This window comes from Myotis yumanensis, unplaced genomic scaffold (assembly GCF_028538775.1).
Source record: "Myotis yumanensis isolate MYYU_CA2020_CCGP unplaced genomic scaffold, mMyoYum1.0.hap1 SCAF_40, whole genome shotgun sequence".
NCBI lineage: Eukaryota > Metazoa > Chordata > Mammalia > Chiroptera > Vespertilionidae > Myotis > Myotis yumanensis.
In genome coordinates this window covers 117795-137157 of record NW_027223791.1, presented here as the reverse complement: position 1 = coordinate 137157, position 19363 = coordinate 117795, and the positions used below count along the sequence as shown (strand labels likewise).

The 19363-nt window shown below is 41.8% G+C and overlaps 1 protein-coding gene across 1 annotated transcript; it reads right to left on the bottom strand.

The window, feature by feature from the left end:
* Positions 1-8414: 8414 nt before the first annotated feature.
* LOC139000883 (THO complex subunit 2-like) lies at positions 8415-13131 on the bottom strand. Its single transcript, XM_070402855.1, is given in 6 exon segments — positions 8415-8452; positions 9417-9776; positions 9779-12067; positions 12070-12196; positions 12198-12837; positions 12839-13131. Coding segments are annotated over 6 exon segments (3747 nt in total).
* Between the last annotated feature and the right edge of the window lie 6232 nt (positions 13132-19363).

Below are 19363 nucleotides of genomic sequence, written 5' to 3'. Positions count from 1 at the left end.
GAAGGCCACTTCATAATACTAAAGGGATCAATACAACAAGAAGATATAACCCTGGTAAACATATATGCACCCAATGCAGGAGCACCCACATACATAAGAAAACTTCTGGAAGAAATCAGGGGAGAGATCGACAACAATACAATCATAGTAGGGGACTTTAATACACCACTGACATCACTGGATAAATCCGCTAGACAAAAACTCAGCAAAGAAACAGCAATCCTAAATGACTCACTAGATCAGATGGACTTAATTGACATCTTCAGAACACTTCACCCCACAGCTGCGGAATATACATTCCTCTCAGGTGCTCATGGGACATATTCAAAAATAGACCACATATTGGGTCACAAGCAAAGTCTCCACAAATTCAAGAAGATTGAAATCATAAAAAGCTTCTTCACAGACCACGATGGCATAATGTTAGAAATAAACTACAATAAAAACAACCCAAAATACTCAAACACTTGGAAGCTGAATAGCATGTTATTAAATATTGATTGGGTTACCGATGACATCAAAGAAGAAATTAAAAACATCCTGGACACTAATGACAATGAAAACACAACAATCCAAAACCTCTGGGACACAATGAAAGCAGTCCTGAGAGGGAAGTTTATAGCTCTACAGGCCTATCTCAAAAAACAAGAAAAAATGGTAGTCAATCATCTAACTCTACAACTCAAAGAATTAGAAAGAGAGCAACAAGAAAACCCCAGAGTGAGCAGAAGGAAGGAGATAATAAAGATTAGAGCAGAAATCAATGAAATAGAGACCAAAAAAACAATACAGAAAATCAATGAAACCAAGAGCTGGTTCTTTGAAAGGATAAACAAGATTGACAAACCCCTAGCCAGGCTCACCAAGAAGCAAAGAGAGAGGTCCCAAATAAACCAAATCAGAAATGATAGAGGCGAAATAACAACAGACCCCACAGAAATACAAATGATTGTTAAACAATACTACGAGCAACTCTACTCCAACAAACTGGACAACCTGGAGGAAATGGACAAATTCCTAGAAAAATACAACATTCCAAAACTCAATCAGGAAGAATCTAAAAACCTCAATAGGCCAATAACTATGGAAGAAATTGAAGCAGTCATCAGAAAGCTTCCAGCAAACAAAAGCCCAGGGCCAGACGGCTTCACAGGGGAGTTCTACCAAACATTCAAGGAAGAACTAAAACCTACCCTCCTCAGACTACTACAAAAAATTCAAGAGGAAGGAACGCTTCCAAGCTCATTCTATGAAGCCAGCATCACCCTAATACCAAAACCAGGTAAAGACATCACAATGAAAGAGAATTACAGGCCAATATCCCTCATGAACATAGATGCCAAAATCCTCAACAAAATCTTAGCAAATCGGATCCAGCAGTACATCAGAAGGATCATACACCATGACCAAGTAGGATTCATCCCAGAGATGCAAGGATGGTACAACATCCGTAAATCAATAAATGTGATACATCACATAAACAAATTGAAAGAAAAAAACCACATGGTCATATCAATTGATGCAGAAAAAGCATTCGACAAAATCCAACACCCATTTTTGATAAAAACTCTCAGAAAGGTGGGAATAGAAGGATCATACCTCAACATAATAAAAGCCATATATGACAGGCCCACAGCCAACATCATACTCAATGGACAAAAACTAACACCATTTCCCCTAAGAACAGGAATAAGACAGGGATGCCCACTCTCACCACTCCTGTTCAACATAGTACTGGAAGTATTAGCCATTGCAATTAGGCAAGAAGAAGGAATAAAAGGCATCCAAATTGGAAAAGAGGAAGTAAAACTGTCCTTATTTGCAGATGACATGATATTATACATACAAAACCCTAGAGACTCCATCAAAAAGCTACTAGACTTAATACATGAATTTGGCAATGTAGCAGGATACAAAATTAACCCCAAGAAATCTGAGGCATTTCTATACACCAACAGTGAACTTTCAGAAAGGGAGATCAGAAAAACAATCCCATTTACCATCGCACCAAAAAAATTAAGATACCTAGGAATAAACTTAACTAAAGAGGTTAAAGACCTCTACTCAGAAAACTACAGGACGTTGAAAAAAGAGATAGAGGAAGACATAAACAGATGGAAGAACATACCATGTTCTTGGATTGGTAGAATCAACATCATTAAAATGTCCATACTACCCAAAGCAATCTATACATTCAACGCACTTCCCATTAAAATACCAATGGCCTTCTTCAAAGATCTAGAACGAACTCTCCAAAAATTCATCTGGAATAAAAAAAGACCCCGAATAGCTGCAACGATCCTGAGAAAGAACAAAGTAGGTGGGATCTCAATGCCAGATATCAAGCTGTATTACAAAGCCACTGTTCTCAAAACTGCCTGGTACTGGCACAAGAACAGACATATAGATCAGTGGAATAGAATAGAGAGTCCAGAAATTAGCCCGAACCAATATTCTCAATTAATTTTTGACAAAGGAGGCATGAACATACAATGGAGCCAAGATAGTCTCTTCAATAAATGGTGTTGGGAAAATTGGACAGACATATGCAAGAAAATGAAACTAGACCACCAACTTACACCATACACAAGAATAAACTCAAAATGGATAAAGGACTTAAATGTACGACAGGAAACCATAAAAATTCTAGAAGAATACAAAGGCAACAAAATCTCAGACATATGCCAAAACAATTTCTTCACTGATACAGCTCCTAGGGCAGTTGAAACTAAAGAGAAACTGAACAAATGGGACTACATCAAAATAAAAAGCTTCTGCACAGCAAAAGAAACCATCAACAAAACAACAAGAAAACCCACCTCGTGGGAAAACATATTTGCCAACGTCATATCTGATAAGGGCTTAATCTCCAAAATTTATAGGGAACTCATACAACTTAACAAAAAGAAGATAAACAATCCAATCAAAAAATGGGCAAAGGATCTAAATAGACACCTTTCAAAAGAGGACATTCAGAAAGCCAAGAGACATATGAAAACATGCTCAAAGTCACTAATCATCCGAGAGATGCAAATCAAAACAACAATGAGGTACCATCTCACACCTGTCAGAATGGCCATCATCAACAAATCAACAAACGACAAGTGCTGGAGAGGATGTGGAGAAAAAGGAACACTTGTGCACTGCTGGTGGGAATGCAGACTGGTGCAGCCACTATGGAAGGCAGTATGGAGGTTCCTCAAAAAATTGGAAATGGAACTCCCATTTGACCCTGTGATCCCACTACTAGGAATATATCCCAAGAAACCAGAAACACCAATCAGAAAGGATATATGCACCCAGATGTTCATAGCAGCACAATTCACCATAGCTAAGATCTGGAAACAGCCTAAGTGCCCATCAGTAGATGAATGGATTAGAAAACTGTGGTACATCTACACGATGGAATACTATGCTGCTGTTAAAAAGAAGGAACTCCTACCATTTGCAACATCATGGATGGAACTGGAGAGCATTATGCTAAGTGAAACAAGCCAGTCAATGAAGGAAAAATACCACATGATCTCACTCATTCATGGATAATAAAGACCATTACAAACTTTTGAACAATAATAGATACAGAGACAGAGCTGCCTCAAACTGATTGTCAAACTGCAGTGGGAAGGCCAGAGAGAGTTGGGGGGCAGGAGGGAGGGGAGTAAGAGATCAACCGAAGGACTTGTATGCATGCATATAAGCATAACTAATGGACATAAGACACTGGGGGGTAAGGGAGGGTAGTGGTTTGTCAAGGGCGGGGGGGGGGGGAAGGATACTTATGTAATACCCTTTGTAATACTTTAAGAGGAAAATAAAAAAAAAAAAAAAAAAAATTTCCTTCATCTGGTTGATTTTATATTCAAACTTCCTATGAATGTTCTTTAACATTTCTCATCACTTTTTGTTTCTTTCTTACATAAAATTACATTTATTTCTAGTAAATGAAACAGACCCTTCTTTCATTTCGTTTCTCTCTCTCTCTCTCTCTCTCTCTCTCTCTCTCTGTTGTTAATCCTCACCTGAGGATATTTTTTCATTGATTTTTAGAAATAGTTGAACGGAGGGAGCGAGAGAAACATCGATGTGAGAGAGACACACGGGTTGTTTGCCTCCCTGTATGTGCCCCGACCATGGCTGGGGATTGAACCTGCAACCCAGGTATGTGCCCTTGACCAGGAATCAAACCCACAATCCTTCAGTGCTCAGGCCCACACTCTAACCATTGAGAAACACATGCCAGGGCCAGACCCTTTTCCTTCCTGATTTTTTTTTTTAAATCAGAGACTTGAGATAATTAAATAAAGGAAAATTCTTGGAGGCATGCTTCTTCCAAAGCAGTAGAGGTTTTTTCTTTGCCTCATGTATGGTGAGAGATCTGTGTTCAGTATATAGATAAGAACAGTTTTCCCTGGAGGGCAGAAAAGACTTCAAGGGAAATATAGTTAGGGTTGCAGAAGAATACAAAACGGGTGAGGATTAGAATTGTAACATTTTGGTGTGGTCTGAGTTTTTTGTAAGATCAAATGTGTTATTTCTAAAGGCACTTCCCAGAGCTAATTATAATGACTAAGATGACCCTCACAGTATTGAGCACATAGTAGACTTTCTATGAGCACTTGATGAAGGACAGACACCCTTCCAGATAAGAGAGAGATCTCCACATAACTTCTTTCCTCAAAACGCAGGGGGGGAGGAGAAACGTAGTAAAAGCTCTTATAAATTAGATGGAAAAGTTGACAAAAATAAGCCTGTAATAAGCTTCAGCTATGAGTAGTTATTGAGAATTGATCATTGTTATCTTCATTGTCATCTTTAAAAGGCATAATTATTTTGCAAGATAGATTTTTATGGCTTATACTTTTTGCCATCATAAGAACACCTGGACCTTACTAATTATTCATCCTAATCTTCTCCTGCCCAGATGTTTTTCCCTCTTGGAGATGTTCATTTTTATCTTGAAGTATGTTGTCTTTCCCTAGTGCACTAAAACTTCCTCTTGTCTCCTTTTACAGGGTTCTCTAATTGCCAACATGATTCTAGAGATTATCATTTTGAAGAAAAGGTAAACAATACGCTTTTATAATTTATGTTTAGGAAGCACATTCTTGGCCCCACCTATAGGCTAGGCATGTGGATTACTTTTCTCCTGCTAGAGGGGGCGTGCTCCTGGCCTTCTTTGTTTGAGTTCTCTCTGTGACAATGATGTGCATTCCTGGAGCAGCTGACCAGGTAGGGGGTCCCACCTGTGCAGCAGTGTTCTCTCTGTAGAATTAGTTCTTAGCATCACTGAGTCCTTACATCCATCCTAACCTATGAAGCCAATCGATTGAGAATTTCAGTTCCTTTGTGGTCACCAGTAGCCACATGTGACTATTCACATTTAACATTTAAATTACTTAAAATTAAATATCTAGTTTCCAAGTCTCACTGGTCAGGGTTTAATTGCCAGTAGCCACTTGTGGCTGTTGGTGACCATATTCGAGAGCCCAGGATGGAGCATTTCCAGGCTCATAGTTGTGTGGGGCAGTGCTGTCAGAGAAGGTGTTCATTAGTGCAACAGAGTGAACGAAGGACTAATCGTGCACTTAGTACAAAGAAAATTCCAAATAAAGCCCAAGTGGCCAAGAAGATAGAATGAAAAGTGTCAGAACTGTTCTATGTGACTGTCACCAATGGAATGTCACGTCTGGTCTCCCCTCCCCAATGAAACAATCTGTTGGTCCACAAACTTTTAGAAACTTTGTTAAGCAACACCAAGGAAGGGTGTGTGTAGCAACCAGTGGGCACCCTGATCCTTGCACATGAAGACTTACATGGGCTCTGCTGGTGATTTATACTCTCAGGCACCATCTACTGAAAACATCCTGTGGAAATTGGTACCTGTGCCTTCCTAATGTGTTCTTGTTCTTATTTCTGCAGATACAGTATATTCAAATATACTTCCATTGCCCTGGTTTCTGTGGGGATATTTATTTGCACTTCCATGTCAGCAAAGCAGGTGGTAAGAATCGGTTCACAAATCATTTATATTCACTGCTTGCCACGGGGCCCAGGCACCAGGTACTTACTAATGATACAAAGAAGGGAGAGAAAAAGGTAGCAAACATTTCCCTTGTGTCCAGGCCCATTGCTTGTGGTTCTGGTCTCTGTACCTAGTGTTTTTTCTTATTCCCTAGACTTCCCAGTCCAGCTTGAGTGAGAATGAAGGATTCCAGGCATTTACATGGTGGTTACGAGGCAAGTATGCTAATTACAATAATGATAATTGCCTCTGCAGTTCTGTTTGCTGAGTTTTCTCCTAAGGGACATGTTTCTTGGCAAGAAGTGTTAGCTAAACAAATGATGCCACAGGAGAGAGGCACCTGGGATCATAAGTCTGAACCGCAGTGTTCAAGAAGTGACAGAAAGAAAAGGACGAGGTCATGGTGGTATGTTCTGTGACATGGAGCCATGTTTCTCTGTTGCCACTGATCTAGGAAGAAAAGTACCTGCCTGCCTGCCCAGTACCCTGTGGGTGCTTGGCTGTCATCCATCTCTTTATGACCTGTCTGCTGAGTACAGGCTTCTTCAGAAGGGCACGTTGTAGCAGTGGACTCTAAGTCTCCAAGGGACCCATTGCTAAATCTTAGATTTATTTTTTTCAGAAGTTAGCTCTTCCTCATGGCAGTGTTCCAAGACCTGACTGGTCAGCAGAATCTCCCGGGAATTGTATCTCTTTGTGGAAGTAATGAGACAATTCCTGTAGTGCTTGGCCCTCCCGTTGTGAGATACAGAGGTGATGCTCCTGCCAAGTGCTTTCTGTGCTGGCAATAACAGGTTGAGACTGACCAGGCGAAAGAGAAAAAGCAAGGAAGGAACTGGATTCTTGCTTCTTGGCTTTGAAACTTTACACCCCCCCCCTTTAACACAGAAAGATCTTCATGAGCTATTGGAAGAACAGTATCTATTAGGAGAATTTGCAAAGGATTTGAACAAACCACTTACGGAGGAAAATATTAATGTCCTGTAATTTTTATGTTCAGCCTAGAACTAGTCTAATAAAGAAATGCAACTTGAATACAAAATGCAGTATCTTTTTATTTTTTAAATATATTTTATTGATTTTTTACAGAGAGGAAGGGAGAGGGATAGAGAGTCAGAAACATCGATGAGAGAGAAACATCGATCAGCTGCCTCCTGCACACTCCCCACTGGGGATGTGCCCGCAACCTAGGCATATGCCCTTGACCGGAATCGAACCTGGGACCCTTGAGTCTGCAGGCCGACGCTCTATCCACTGAGCCAAACCTGCTAGGGCATCTTTTTATTTTTGATCTATTATATTTGCAAGATAATAAATTATTATTCTCTTTGCTGCTGAGGGTGCAATAGGACAACCATGTTCACATAAACTGTTTACAGTATAAATTGACATGCCTTTCTGGAAAAAAGTATGGGTTAGGGTTAGGGTGAGGCTTAGGGTTTAAGGTTTTGGGCTAGGGTTAGGGCTAGGGCTAGGGCTAGGGCTAGGGTTAGGGGCTGGGGGTTAGGGGTTAGGGCTAGGGCTAGGGCTAGGACTAAGGTTAGGGTTAGGGCTAGGGTTAGGGTTAGGGTTTAGGGTTAGGGTTTATGGTTAGGGTGAGGGGTGAGGGGTGAGGAGTGAGGGCTGAGGGTGAGGGTGAGGGTGAGGGTTATGGGTAGGATTTATCATGGTCAGTATTTCCATAACTGGAATAAGAAGATGTGACAACAGGAGGATGACTGAGCAAGGGAAAATCTGGTGACATATTTAAGGGCATATGAAAGGATCAAGCTGCTATGGCTGTTACCACATGTACAAATGATCTTTCCCAGGAAGTTGCTGGGGTCCAGCCCCAACAGGTCCAGGGGTTCCCATGGAGGTGTGGACGGAGTTGGCGAAGAATGAATGACACAGAGGCAGCGTTCAGTTGATCATCATGGTTGGGTTCTCTTTTTATTGTTCCATTACATCATGGTATGTTTCAGGAAACCTTCTACTGTTCCTAGTTTCATGTCCATAATCCTGTCTCTAGTCTCTATCTAGTGCTGTTGATTTTGATCTTGTCTAGGTTAATCTCTTGTGTTCCATTATAAGGGCTATTCCAAGGTCACTCTTCTACTGCTCTACTGATAAGCTACAAGGAAGTGACTGAAGGAGCTTATCCTACCCAGTCAAGGTCATGTCCTCCCAGCCTTGCTGCTTGCCTTCCCTGGGACTTCCCTGTGTCAGTGGGTCTCCAGGGGTATAGGTTCTGGTACTCTCCCTGGTGGGCAAAACCCTGGGGATGTGGGTCAAGCAAGTCCCACATTTATTGCCAATGGTCTTAGTCCAAGTTCTTCATAAGTAGTACATGGTATTTCTGTAATACTAGGGGGGGTTACTCATTGATTTTCTTCCATAGTCCTGTTAACCCCTAAGCTGGGGAAACGACCATTTCTCGGGAAGAGGGTCCTGGTTAAAACACATAGAGCTTAAGAGGGGGAGCAGAAATATGTCCTACACGCCAGGTGCCTTGAAAAATGTAAGCTGTGCAGATGTTTCTTCCATGCAGCGACTACGTCAAACAGCAAGGGTGGATCGGCTCCCAGTAGGGAGGAAAGTTAAATATTTTACAAGAAGCCAAAATCCTCACGTAATACAATCAGTCATCCCAATATCACCAAAGGTATAGGAGTTTGCACATCACCGCAGTCTATTCACATCATGAAGGAACTAGTCCGCGGAGGCGGTTTCCTCTCTTTTCTGAGAAAAAAGGGGATGAAATTTTCATCAGATGCTGCTTCCAGGTGTCGCATTTCAAATGAAAATTGTATACCCAGGAACCATGCTGCAAGGAACTGACTAGAGGTGAAAAGAATATCCTGACAACTGGTGACTTTGAAATGACTTGTCTAGAGGATGGTGGGTTGCAGTCATCTTTTGACTTCAAGCAGATTCCCCTGAAATGGGCAACACCCGACGCTCTTAAGAATGGGAGATACTGTTCCGAGAGTGATGCATGGAGAATTGGCATCCTCCTCCAGGGGACCTTCAACTTAGGGGTCTGTATATACCCTTTTTTGCCACTGGGGGGAGATTTTTATCCATCTTTTCAGAGTTAAATGAATCGCTGCCTTTTTCATTACCTGAAGAATTTTGACTCCCCCCCCCCCCCCCCCCCCGCCCCACGCCCCCTTGTTTTTCTCATTTGGAGAAGGATTATCACATGGATTTTCACTTTTGTGTTTTTAAACTGCCATCATTCCATTTTCTCCTTTTCTTCGCCTCTTCCTTAGGTCTGGTAGCACCTCCAGGTCATTGTTTGAGTGATGCCGTTTCCGACCTTTTCTGTCCTTTTCATCTTTTTTCTCTCTTTCCCTGGATCTACTTTCCCTTGACGTGTCCAATCCTTTCCTGCCTGTTTCTCTCTCCTTACTCTTGATTAGTGGTGAAGAAGTTGTCTCCATTGAGTTATCATTCTCATCAGCACTGCTTTCATGAGATTTAGATGCACTTCCTCTGGAAGATGAAGAAGACCCACCAACAGGCCCATTTTGAACTGCGTTCTTCAGAGTGGGGTCTTTGTGATGAAACTCATTTTCAGGTATCATGTATGACTTCCTACATTTCAACTGCCCAGAGTAGCCGGTAGCTAATGCATGTAGACTACACCTTTTCCCTTTTTCTTCTTTGCAGATTTTATGCACTCTTTTTTCCAAAGCCTGACCCAGATTTAAAACTTTCGAGTAGCAAGGAAGTATTTTTGTTAGCACAATCAAGATATTCCTCATTGAATATATTCACCTATTTCAAGGCAATGTACCGATGCCTTGGTTAGTTTGTAGTGCCATTTATGTACCACATGTCGGAAATTTTCATTGTCTAGTTGATCAGCTTGATTTCCCCAATCAAATCCAGTTGCCCGAAGTATAGTAAGGAATCCTGGGTGGTTTCCACATTCTTTTTCATATGTGGCTCTATCACCGTGCCACCTAGTCACAGTCTCTAACATACAGCAAAGAAAGCTCCCATATTGACGCGCTTCATTTTCAGTACAGCTTGCCACTGTGAAAACGATGTCAGAGAAAACTCAATCGTAGCAAAGAAGTGTGGAAAAATTTGGAGTTTTCTCTTGATGTACCAATTCAACAAAATGAGCACAGTAAACAGCATCGACTGCTGAAAAAATACATCGAGGAAATATACACAGCTGTAAAAATTTTGTGATGGTCTCCTTTGGTGTAGACTTGGCTAAAAGCCAGTTGTCCTTTTCCAGTTTCAGTCTCTGTAGAACTCGCTGTACATGTTCCATCTGTTTCTTTTCTTTTTCAAGCAACTTGTCCCGAAGAGCACTACAGTGCTCCTTTTCTTTTTTCTTTTTCTCTGGAGGCATTTCTTGATTGTCATCAAGTGCTCTCATCTGGACTTTAAGTTTACTGACTTCCCGTTCATAGCTGGTGTGTGGAACTGCAAGGTCATACGTTGTCAGTGACCAGAATGTGGCATAGAATCAAGGGCTGATGTCATCCCAGACATTGGAAAAGTGCAATGAGACTACCGCTTCACGGACAGATGCCATCACCATTTCACAGGCTGCTATGTACTTGTGGACTTTATGTTGCTGTTTACTTCCCTTGTCTGATTTTTTAAGTTCATCATATTTGGATGAGATATGGCGTGCATATGTTGGCCTAGACAAGAAAAATGCTGCATCATGGGGTATATGAAATTCGTGATAAAGCACATCAATCAAAGGCACTCTCTTTGTGTACTCTTCTGTGCTTAGATTCAGTGCTAAAAATCCACCAAACTGTACCAGGGTATCATGACACTGGTCATAGAGCTTTCCCACCAGTTCCACATCTTTCTCTCCACCTTCCTGAAAGATCACCCTATCCCACTGCTGAGCTATCATCAAAACAAGGAGAAGAGCAAGGTCATAGTCCAATAGGGCATCCTTTAGTCTCTGGGAGGATTTTTTAGTGTTTCTGGTCTGGCCACAAGAACCTCCCTCAGCTCTTAGTTGCTCTCCACCAGTCATGGCCTCTAGTTGCTCCGTTGTCATCGTCTCTTCCCTCGTGATTTCTATTCCTGCCATTTTATGTACCACTTCTTGCAATATAAGCAGGCCAATACTTCTGCCTGCCTTTAGCTGATTAGCCACATATTGCAGAAGACCAGCCAGATCCATTGGATATTTAGGAAAGACTGCAGCACAGAAACTAACAAGAGGCCGAAGCCAGCTTGAACTGGTTGTATCGTTGTGTTTCATCCTTTCCTTTTCTGGATTTGCTGAAGCCTCAATGATACAATAGGCCAAGACATCGTAATTCAATGAGGTGAGGCATTCCAGTGAATCTACTACAGGTGCCATCAAGTCATCACACGTCTGTATTTTTGCCAAGATATAATCAAACAAAATAGTTGGATTGCTGTGGCTCAATTTCCCAATTTGTCTTCCAGAAGGCCTCACATTTTCCTTGGTGAGATGGTTCATGATATCTCTAGCTTTGTCTATCATTCGAGCTTTAACCTTTACTAAAAGTAGGGACCTGTTGTAAGTTTCGTCCTTCCACTGGCCATACAAATGATATCTATGCTGATATGGAAATGTTTATAACATTCCCCATAGTTCCTCAGTCATACAAGCATTGCAGTCCATTAGATAAAGAGATGGAAGTAGGGCCTGGTCAGTAATGCCAAGTAAACAGCTAAGAATAACGTCCACTTTCTCTTGATCCTCTTGTTTCCTTCCATCAGACTGAAGCTCCTTCATAAAGGATTGGCCTATGCGCACCACTTTTGCAAATAAAATGGGATCCCAAGAAAGGTGGGGACCGAGGTAACAGAACGTATTGAAGGCATCTGTCCTCAAATCCTCAAAGCTCTCTGCTTGTTTTAGCACTCTCTTATTTTGCAAAGCATGAACAGGTGAGCCTTCAGCGCCTTTAGGAATGCCAACTCTTTGGTAGAGAGTCTCAATAGTTATGTGAATAAGCTTGCAAATAGCAAGAGCTATCAGCTTGTGGGAAGCAACATAGTATGGAGCCATCCGATCCATCATGTTCTGTGCATGCTGCCAATCGAAATCTTTAATAAGGCTTCTAACAAACCACATTTTTGGTTGTCAGGTGGCTTTTCTACTTTCTCCTCTTCCTCCTCTTCCTTTGCCTTCTCTTGCTTATCCATTTTTTCAGAAGACAATACAGCCACCGTTTAGTTTTTTAAGAATGGCCTTAGCTTCCAACATTTCTTGTTTATATTCATCCATCATGCAATTATCAGCTGGAAGAAGATGTACATAGAGTTCATTTAAATCAATAAGATTACCTTGTAGGAGCACTGCTGCAACACTGTATAAAGAAGAAGGAGTCTCTCCATTTGGCTCCTGGTAACACTTGAATTTGAACCCAAGTATATGACAAAGTGTTTGCGGCTCACACATATTCACACAAGATTCTAATAAGGATATAAAGAAGTCATCACATTCTGGTCTGCATTCAAACACTTCTAAAATGACACCCAAAACTCTATTGGGATCTAGATGAAAGCATCCTATTAAGGATTTGATATTTTCTAAGATTAAATCACCAGTCATATTTCCCGATAAATCTTGCCCCAATTCAACAGTCAGCTTAGCATAGCCTTCATTCTCTTCTCTTAACAAGTTGAACTTTTGCTGCGTATAAAAGAGTTTTGTCTTGATTTTCACTGATCTTTGATGGAATTGCCATGATTGCTTGATGAGTCCTAATGATTCCAATGTTTCTGGATCCAGGCGTTCCTTTAGAATCGTGTCTGAAAAGAAATACAAACACACTGATACCAATTGCGTAAAACAGTCTCTTTTGCCCTTCTAAAACGGTTGTCTCCATATTTAACATGCAAAAGACATCAGCAACAATGGAAGGCGCATCCTCACGAAATTCGCTGATGTCATTGAAAACATCAGCTGCTTGTTTGGGCTTCAGATTTCCTTGAATGACATGGTGTGATAACTCATAGAGAGCTCGCTGGAAATCTCTGTAAGTCGAACTGCCGTGGCTCTTGTTTTCGCTGAGAAGCCAACATAAGTCCAACAGGTCGCCTCTCCCTGATTTCTCCCAGTTATTTATCCACTCGACCGAGACCAACACCGACGCTACCTCCATCTTCCCCGCCTTAGTGACAGAGGCCAGGAAGTGCCTCATCTCAGCGTGGGGTCAACGGGAAGTACAGCCCACGAGGAATGCAGGGAACTGCGCCTTTGCTTTTCGAGTTTCAGGCCCCAACAATTTCTAAAATAAAATAAAATAAATAATGAAAGAGCATATTATACCAAAGATCACTCTATTAAAGTGCTCCAAAAGTAGGCTCTGCGAACAGAAGGCCCTGGGCCGCTCACCTTGCTGCATTTTATAGCCCAAGAGCTTGGTGGGAGGAGCCAGAGACCCACCAATCAGCCGGCCCCAGGACTGAAACGCCCTCACACATTGGAGGTCAAGTTTAGGGTGGGGAAGCTCATGACCCAGGCTAGACCCCCGCACGGCCCGCCCTTCAGGTGGCATTCACCAAAAGCATTTCAAGGAAACGTTCTCCTGAACCTGGCTGCGATGCCTGGTGTGCTTCACCATCGCCTCTTGTGCGGACTCCTTGGACCCAGTACCCGTGAAGAGTGTTGAGGGGGGGAGGTTATTTTATTTTATTTTATTTTATTTTATTATTTCTTTGCTCATTTCTCTTCATTCATTGCAATTGATTCTATTTCTGGGCAATGAATGGTTACAAACATCGGTCCCATTTGTATTTTTTTAATCAGTAGAATTTCTGGATTTTAAGGACTATTTCAGTGCTTATCGTTGCCTGTCACATATCTGTCTGTCCTTTCCATCCGTGGCAAACGGATGCCCTTAAACCTAGTGAATTTACTAAAAAAAAAAAAGCTTAAAAATGACCTTAACCACATGCTTCATTTGAAAATTGACATATAACTCTGTAGAATCCCTGTTCACTGTCTCTGCTATCCAAGTTGTCAACTGTCCTTGAATACATCTAGCAGTGATGGAGTGTGGTGTGAGGTAGGGCTTTACCTTGGGGGTGGTTTGGGGTGTGTGTGTGTGTGTGTGTGTGTGTGTGTGTGTGTGTTTCTCCTGGTTTTTCAACCTCCAATGTAAGGAGAGGCTGTTCATTTGTCCTAAGTCAAGAGTCCAGGTAACCACACAACGAAAGTCTATGGGAGGCACGAGAGAAATAAGAGAAAATAATTCAAACATAGCACTACAGAAAGTCCTCAACTGCTGGAAGCCGGTCCATCCTTGCTGCTTGACACAGTCGCTGCAGGAAAGAAACATCTGCACAGCATATGTTTCAATGGACCTGGCATATATAGCATACTGTTCTTAATATGTTTGCTCCCTTTAGCGCCATGTGTTTTAACCAAGGTCACCTCTCCGAGAAAGGTTGTTTCCCCGGGTGGGGATCTTTCCCTGAGGTTAGGGAGGGGATACAACCCCTTAATTAAGTGCCAGGCGGGTAGTTAAGCTACATAATCTTTACTCCCTGGAATGGAGATAAGAAACGCCCTAACCTTTGTAATAGAAATTGACAGGATTAAAATCGGCTGGTATAAATACGGATGTAACAAGACAATAAACATCAGATCCTCATCAGTTCCTAACCAGAACTCCGACCAGAATTTTGGCTGGAGATCCTGGCTATAGGTCCTGACTAGGCTGCTGATCAACTGAAGGCTGTCTTCGTGTCATTCCTTCTTCGCCGACTCCGTCCATACCTTTGGGGACCCCTGGACCCGCTGGGATTGGACCCCAGCAACTGGCGCCCAACGTGGGGCACGAAGGTTAGTCCCCCCGTACTTGGGACGTACTTGGGACGGATAGGACTGCACTGTAGGGTGCTGCAGACCCCTCCTATAGAGGATAAGTAGGGTAAGCGGGTAGTTAGTACAAAACTTAGATTGACAAGATGGGTCATACTGAGTCTAAAGAAAAAAGACTCTGTGTTAATCTTTTAATGCATCTGCTTGCTAGCAGAGGAGTTAGATTACTCCCAGTCAGATAGAAAGTTTTATAGAATATGCATGTCAATGGGTTCCTAAGGATGGAACTGTTAATTTAACAACTTGGACTAAAATAGGAGAGCAATTTATGAATTATCACACCTTCCATCCGCAGGACCAGGAGGTCCCGGAAAATGCCTTTCCCCCTGGAATTTAATTCGTGGCATCTTGGCACCAGAGGCAGAAACTATTGAACGTTCTCAAACTTTAAATAGTCCCTCGGATCCACCTAGAGAAGACACATCATTATTGTCTCCAGCTCAATCTAAGAGCAATTTAGCTATGCCTACTGATCGGAAGGAGAATAAATATCATAAACATGATCATTGTTCCTTTCCAGTCAGTAGAGAGGAGAGAGGCCCTCCCATTCAAAACAGGCTCCCTAAATTAGAAAGGAAGCCTAAACCAGGTCCTGCGGCTCCTAGGAGCTCCATGTCTAAATTTCAAAGGGCGATAAGAGAAGCTGAAGCTAATGGAGATCTTGAGTTCTCACTCTGCTTCCCAGTTGCATATGAGAATGAGTTTGATGAGGACGAAAGCCCCACCTGGGAGGCTATACCTTACAAAATACTTAAAGAATTAAAATTGGCCTGCTCTGAATATGGACCTCTATCTCCTTACACACTAACCTTGGTAGAAACCCTAGCCAATAAATGGATGACTCCTTATGATTGGTCACAGGTTTGTAAATCCTGTCTCTCAGGAGGCAATTACTTATTATGGAAAACTGAATATGATGATCTTGCTAAGAAAGCTGTAGCCACTAGCAAAAATTCCAGAGGAGGAGTAACCCTAGACATGATATTAGGAGAAGGTGATTTTAACACGGCTCAGGAGCAAATGTATATGCCCAAAGAGGCACTTATTAAAGTAACCAGTTGTGCAGTAAATGCCTGGAAATCCCTACCTTATACAGCAGGAAAAACAACCTCCCTTACAGAGATTAAACAGAAGATCGAGGAACCATATCAGGATTCTCTTTCTCGCCTCATACAGGCAGTCAAGAGAGTAATCAATAATGAAGAGGCTGCCGATATCCTAATCAAACTGGCTTTTGAAAATGCTAATAATACCTGTCAGGCTTTATTAAGGCTGATTCGCAGAACGGGAACTATAAATGATTTTATAAAACAGTGTGCTGATGTAAGTCCAGCATTTATACAGGGTGTAGCTATAGCTGCAGCTCTCAAAGGGGAGACATACCCTCAATATGTACAGGGCATAGGACAAGCCAGCAATAATACAGGTAATAAAAGAAATATGAACTGCTACTCTTGTGGCTTATCTGGGCACTTTAGCAGAGAATGCCCAAATAGAAATAATAATACTCAAGCCAGATGGCAAGCTCCTCGACAGCCTGAAATACATCAGGGAATAATATTAATCCTCCAAAAACCGTTTGTCCCCAGTGTCAGAAAGGATTCCATTGGGCAAAGGAATGTAGATCGAAATACCATAAAAATGGTCGGCCTTTAAATTCTACAAATCGCTCCCAAGGAGGTTATATCCCATCACCTCAATTGGGAAACTTGAGAAGGGGCCGGCCCCAGGCCCCTGCAATAATAGAGGCATCGACCCTCAACCCCTCTGCTGCAAATTTCAATCCGTCAGTGACCTCTTCAGAGCAACCCCAGGCAGTGCAGGATTGGACCTCCATTCAACCACCCACGCAATACTAACCCCAGACTCGCCAGTAGCAGCCATTCCTGCAGGAGTGTCTGGGCCGCTGCCTGAGGGAACTGTAGGATTAATATTAGGGCGGAGCTCCACCTCGTTACAGGGGATCTTAGTCATCCCAAGAGTTGATGCAGACTACACAGGAGAAATACAGATTTTGCTTTCCCCACCCACCACAACTATACAGATTCAGCCCAACCAGAGAATTGCCCAATTACTCCTGTTACCAATACATAAAATAGGGACAGCTGTTACCCAGGAAGCTAGAGGGGCCGGAGGCTTTGGATCTAGTGATGCAGCATTTTGCATACAAGAGATCCATGCTACTAGACCTACAAAAATTTTACAAATTCAGGGAAAACCAATTGAAGGTATATTGGATACAGGAGCAGATGTTTCCTGCATAGCAGGGAAGGATTGGCCCTCTTCATGGCCCACGCACACCACCTCCACTTCCCTAGTAGGACTAGGCAAGGCATCTAATGTAAAAAAGAGTTCTCAGATTTTAACTTGGGCTGATGAAGATCAACATTCAGGAAAATTCTGTCCCTATGTAATTACGACTATCCCCTTTACATTATGGGGAAGAGATATCTTGTCTCAAATGGGAATTCTATTATATAGCCCCAGTGATAGAGTAACATCACAGATGCTAGACATGGGATTTAATCCAGAAAAGGGATTAGGAAAAGAAAGTAATACCTCACACTCCTCGACAGGATTTATAATTGGGGCCATTGCCCATAGGACTGCTGATCCCATAGTCTGGAAATCATCACAACCAGTATGGGTCGAGCAATGGCCCTTAACATCTGAGAAAATATCAGCAGCCCGACAATTAATTGATCAGCAATTAGCAGAGGGACATATAGAGCCATCAAATAGTCCCTGGAACACACCCATATTTGTAATAAGAAAGAAATCAGGCAAGTGGAGACTTTTGCAAGATCTAAGAGCCATAAATGACACCATGGAAGATATGGGCTCCTTACAACCTGGATTGCCCTCCCCTGTGACAATTCCACATGAGTATTGTGTTGTTGTTATTGACTTACAGGATTGTTTTTTCACTATACCTCTTCACCCGGCTGATTGTCAAAGATTTGCATTCAGCATACCATCAGAAAACTTTAAACAGCCTTATCAGAGATATCAATGGAAGGTTCTCCCACAAGGGATGAAATATAGTCCTACATTATGTCAAAAGTTTGTAGATAAGGCATTGCAAGTTATTAGAAAGAAATTTTCAGATCTATATCTTATTCATTATATGGATGATATTTTGATGTTTCATTATATGGATAGCTCATACAGATCGGGCTACTTTACAGGAAATTCTTACTCAGACCGTCCTTGCTTTAGAAGAACATGGTCTAAAAATAGCCCCAGAAAAGATTCAGACTGAACCTTCTTTTTCCTACTTAGGCAGAATATTACATACCTCTACTATCACCCATCAGCCTTTACAATTAAGAAAAGATCATTTAAACACATTAAATGATTATCAGAAACTATTAGGTGATATCAACTGGGTCAGGTCATATCTAAAAATAACCACTCTTGACTTAAAACCTCTATTTGACATTTTAAAGGGAGATTCTAACCCTAAGTCTCCCCGACAATTAGCTGTAGAAGGAGAAAAGGCTATAGCAAAAATAGAACAGGCCATCAATAAACAGCAACTACAGTATCTAAATTATTCCAAATCTTGGGCCTTAATTATTCTAGCCACTAAATATACTCCTACAGGATGTTTATGGCAGGAAGGACCATTAGAATGGATACATTTACCTGTCACTCCTAGGAAGATTGTACCATCTTATCCTTCCCTAGTGGCCACTCTCATTATCAAAGGTAGATGCCGCAGTATCGAACTCTTTGGAAGAGAAGTTACTGAGATAATAATACTTTATAAAAGAGAACAATTAGCCGAAACCGGTTTGGCTCAGTGGATAGAGCGTCGGCCTGCGGACTGAGAGGTCCCGGGTTCGATTCCGGTCAAGGGCATGTACCTGGGTTGCAGGCACATCCCCGGTGGGGGATGTGCAAGAGGCAGCTGATCGATGTTTCTCTCTCATCGATGTTTCTAACTCTCTCTATCTCTCTCCCTTCCTCTCTGTGAAAAATCAATAAAATATATTTAAAAAAAAAAAGAGAACAATTAGACACACTATTACAATTTGAAGAAGAGTGGCAAATAGCTATAGGTAACTTCCCAGGACAAATTTTACATCATTTGCCAAGATCACCTATATTGCAATTTCTCTCCCTACATCCATTTATATTTCCTATTAAATGTTCAAAAGAGCCATTATCACCTCCTGCCTCCTTAGTATTCACAGATGGCTCCTCTAATGGTAAGGCAGTAACAATCATTGACTCAATAACCCATGTTCAACAAACCCTAGAGACGTCAGCCCAGAGAACGGAGCTTTTGGCAGTCATTTATGCTTTTGAACAATTGCAACAGGTTCCCTTTAACTTGTACACTGACTCTCGATATATAGTTAAATTATTTCCTCATATTGAGACCGCCTCTCTCCCACAAGGAAGAACAGCCATTTTCTCTTTGTTAACTCAGCTACAAACTTACATTCATAAATGAGAAAAGGCTTTCTATAATGGACATATTAGAGCTCATTCCTGCCTAC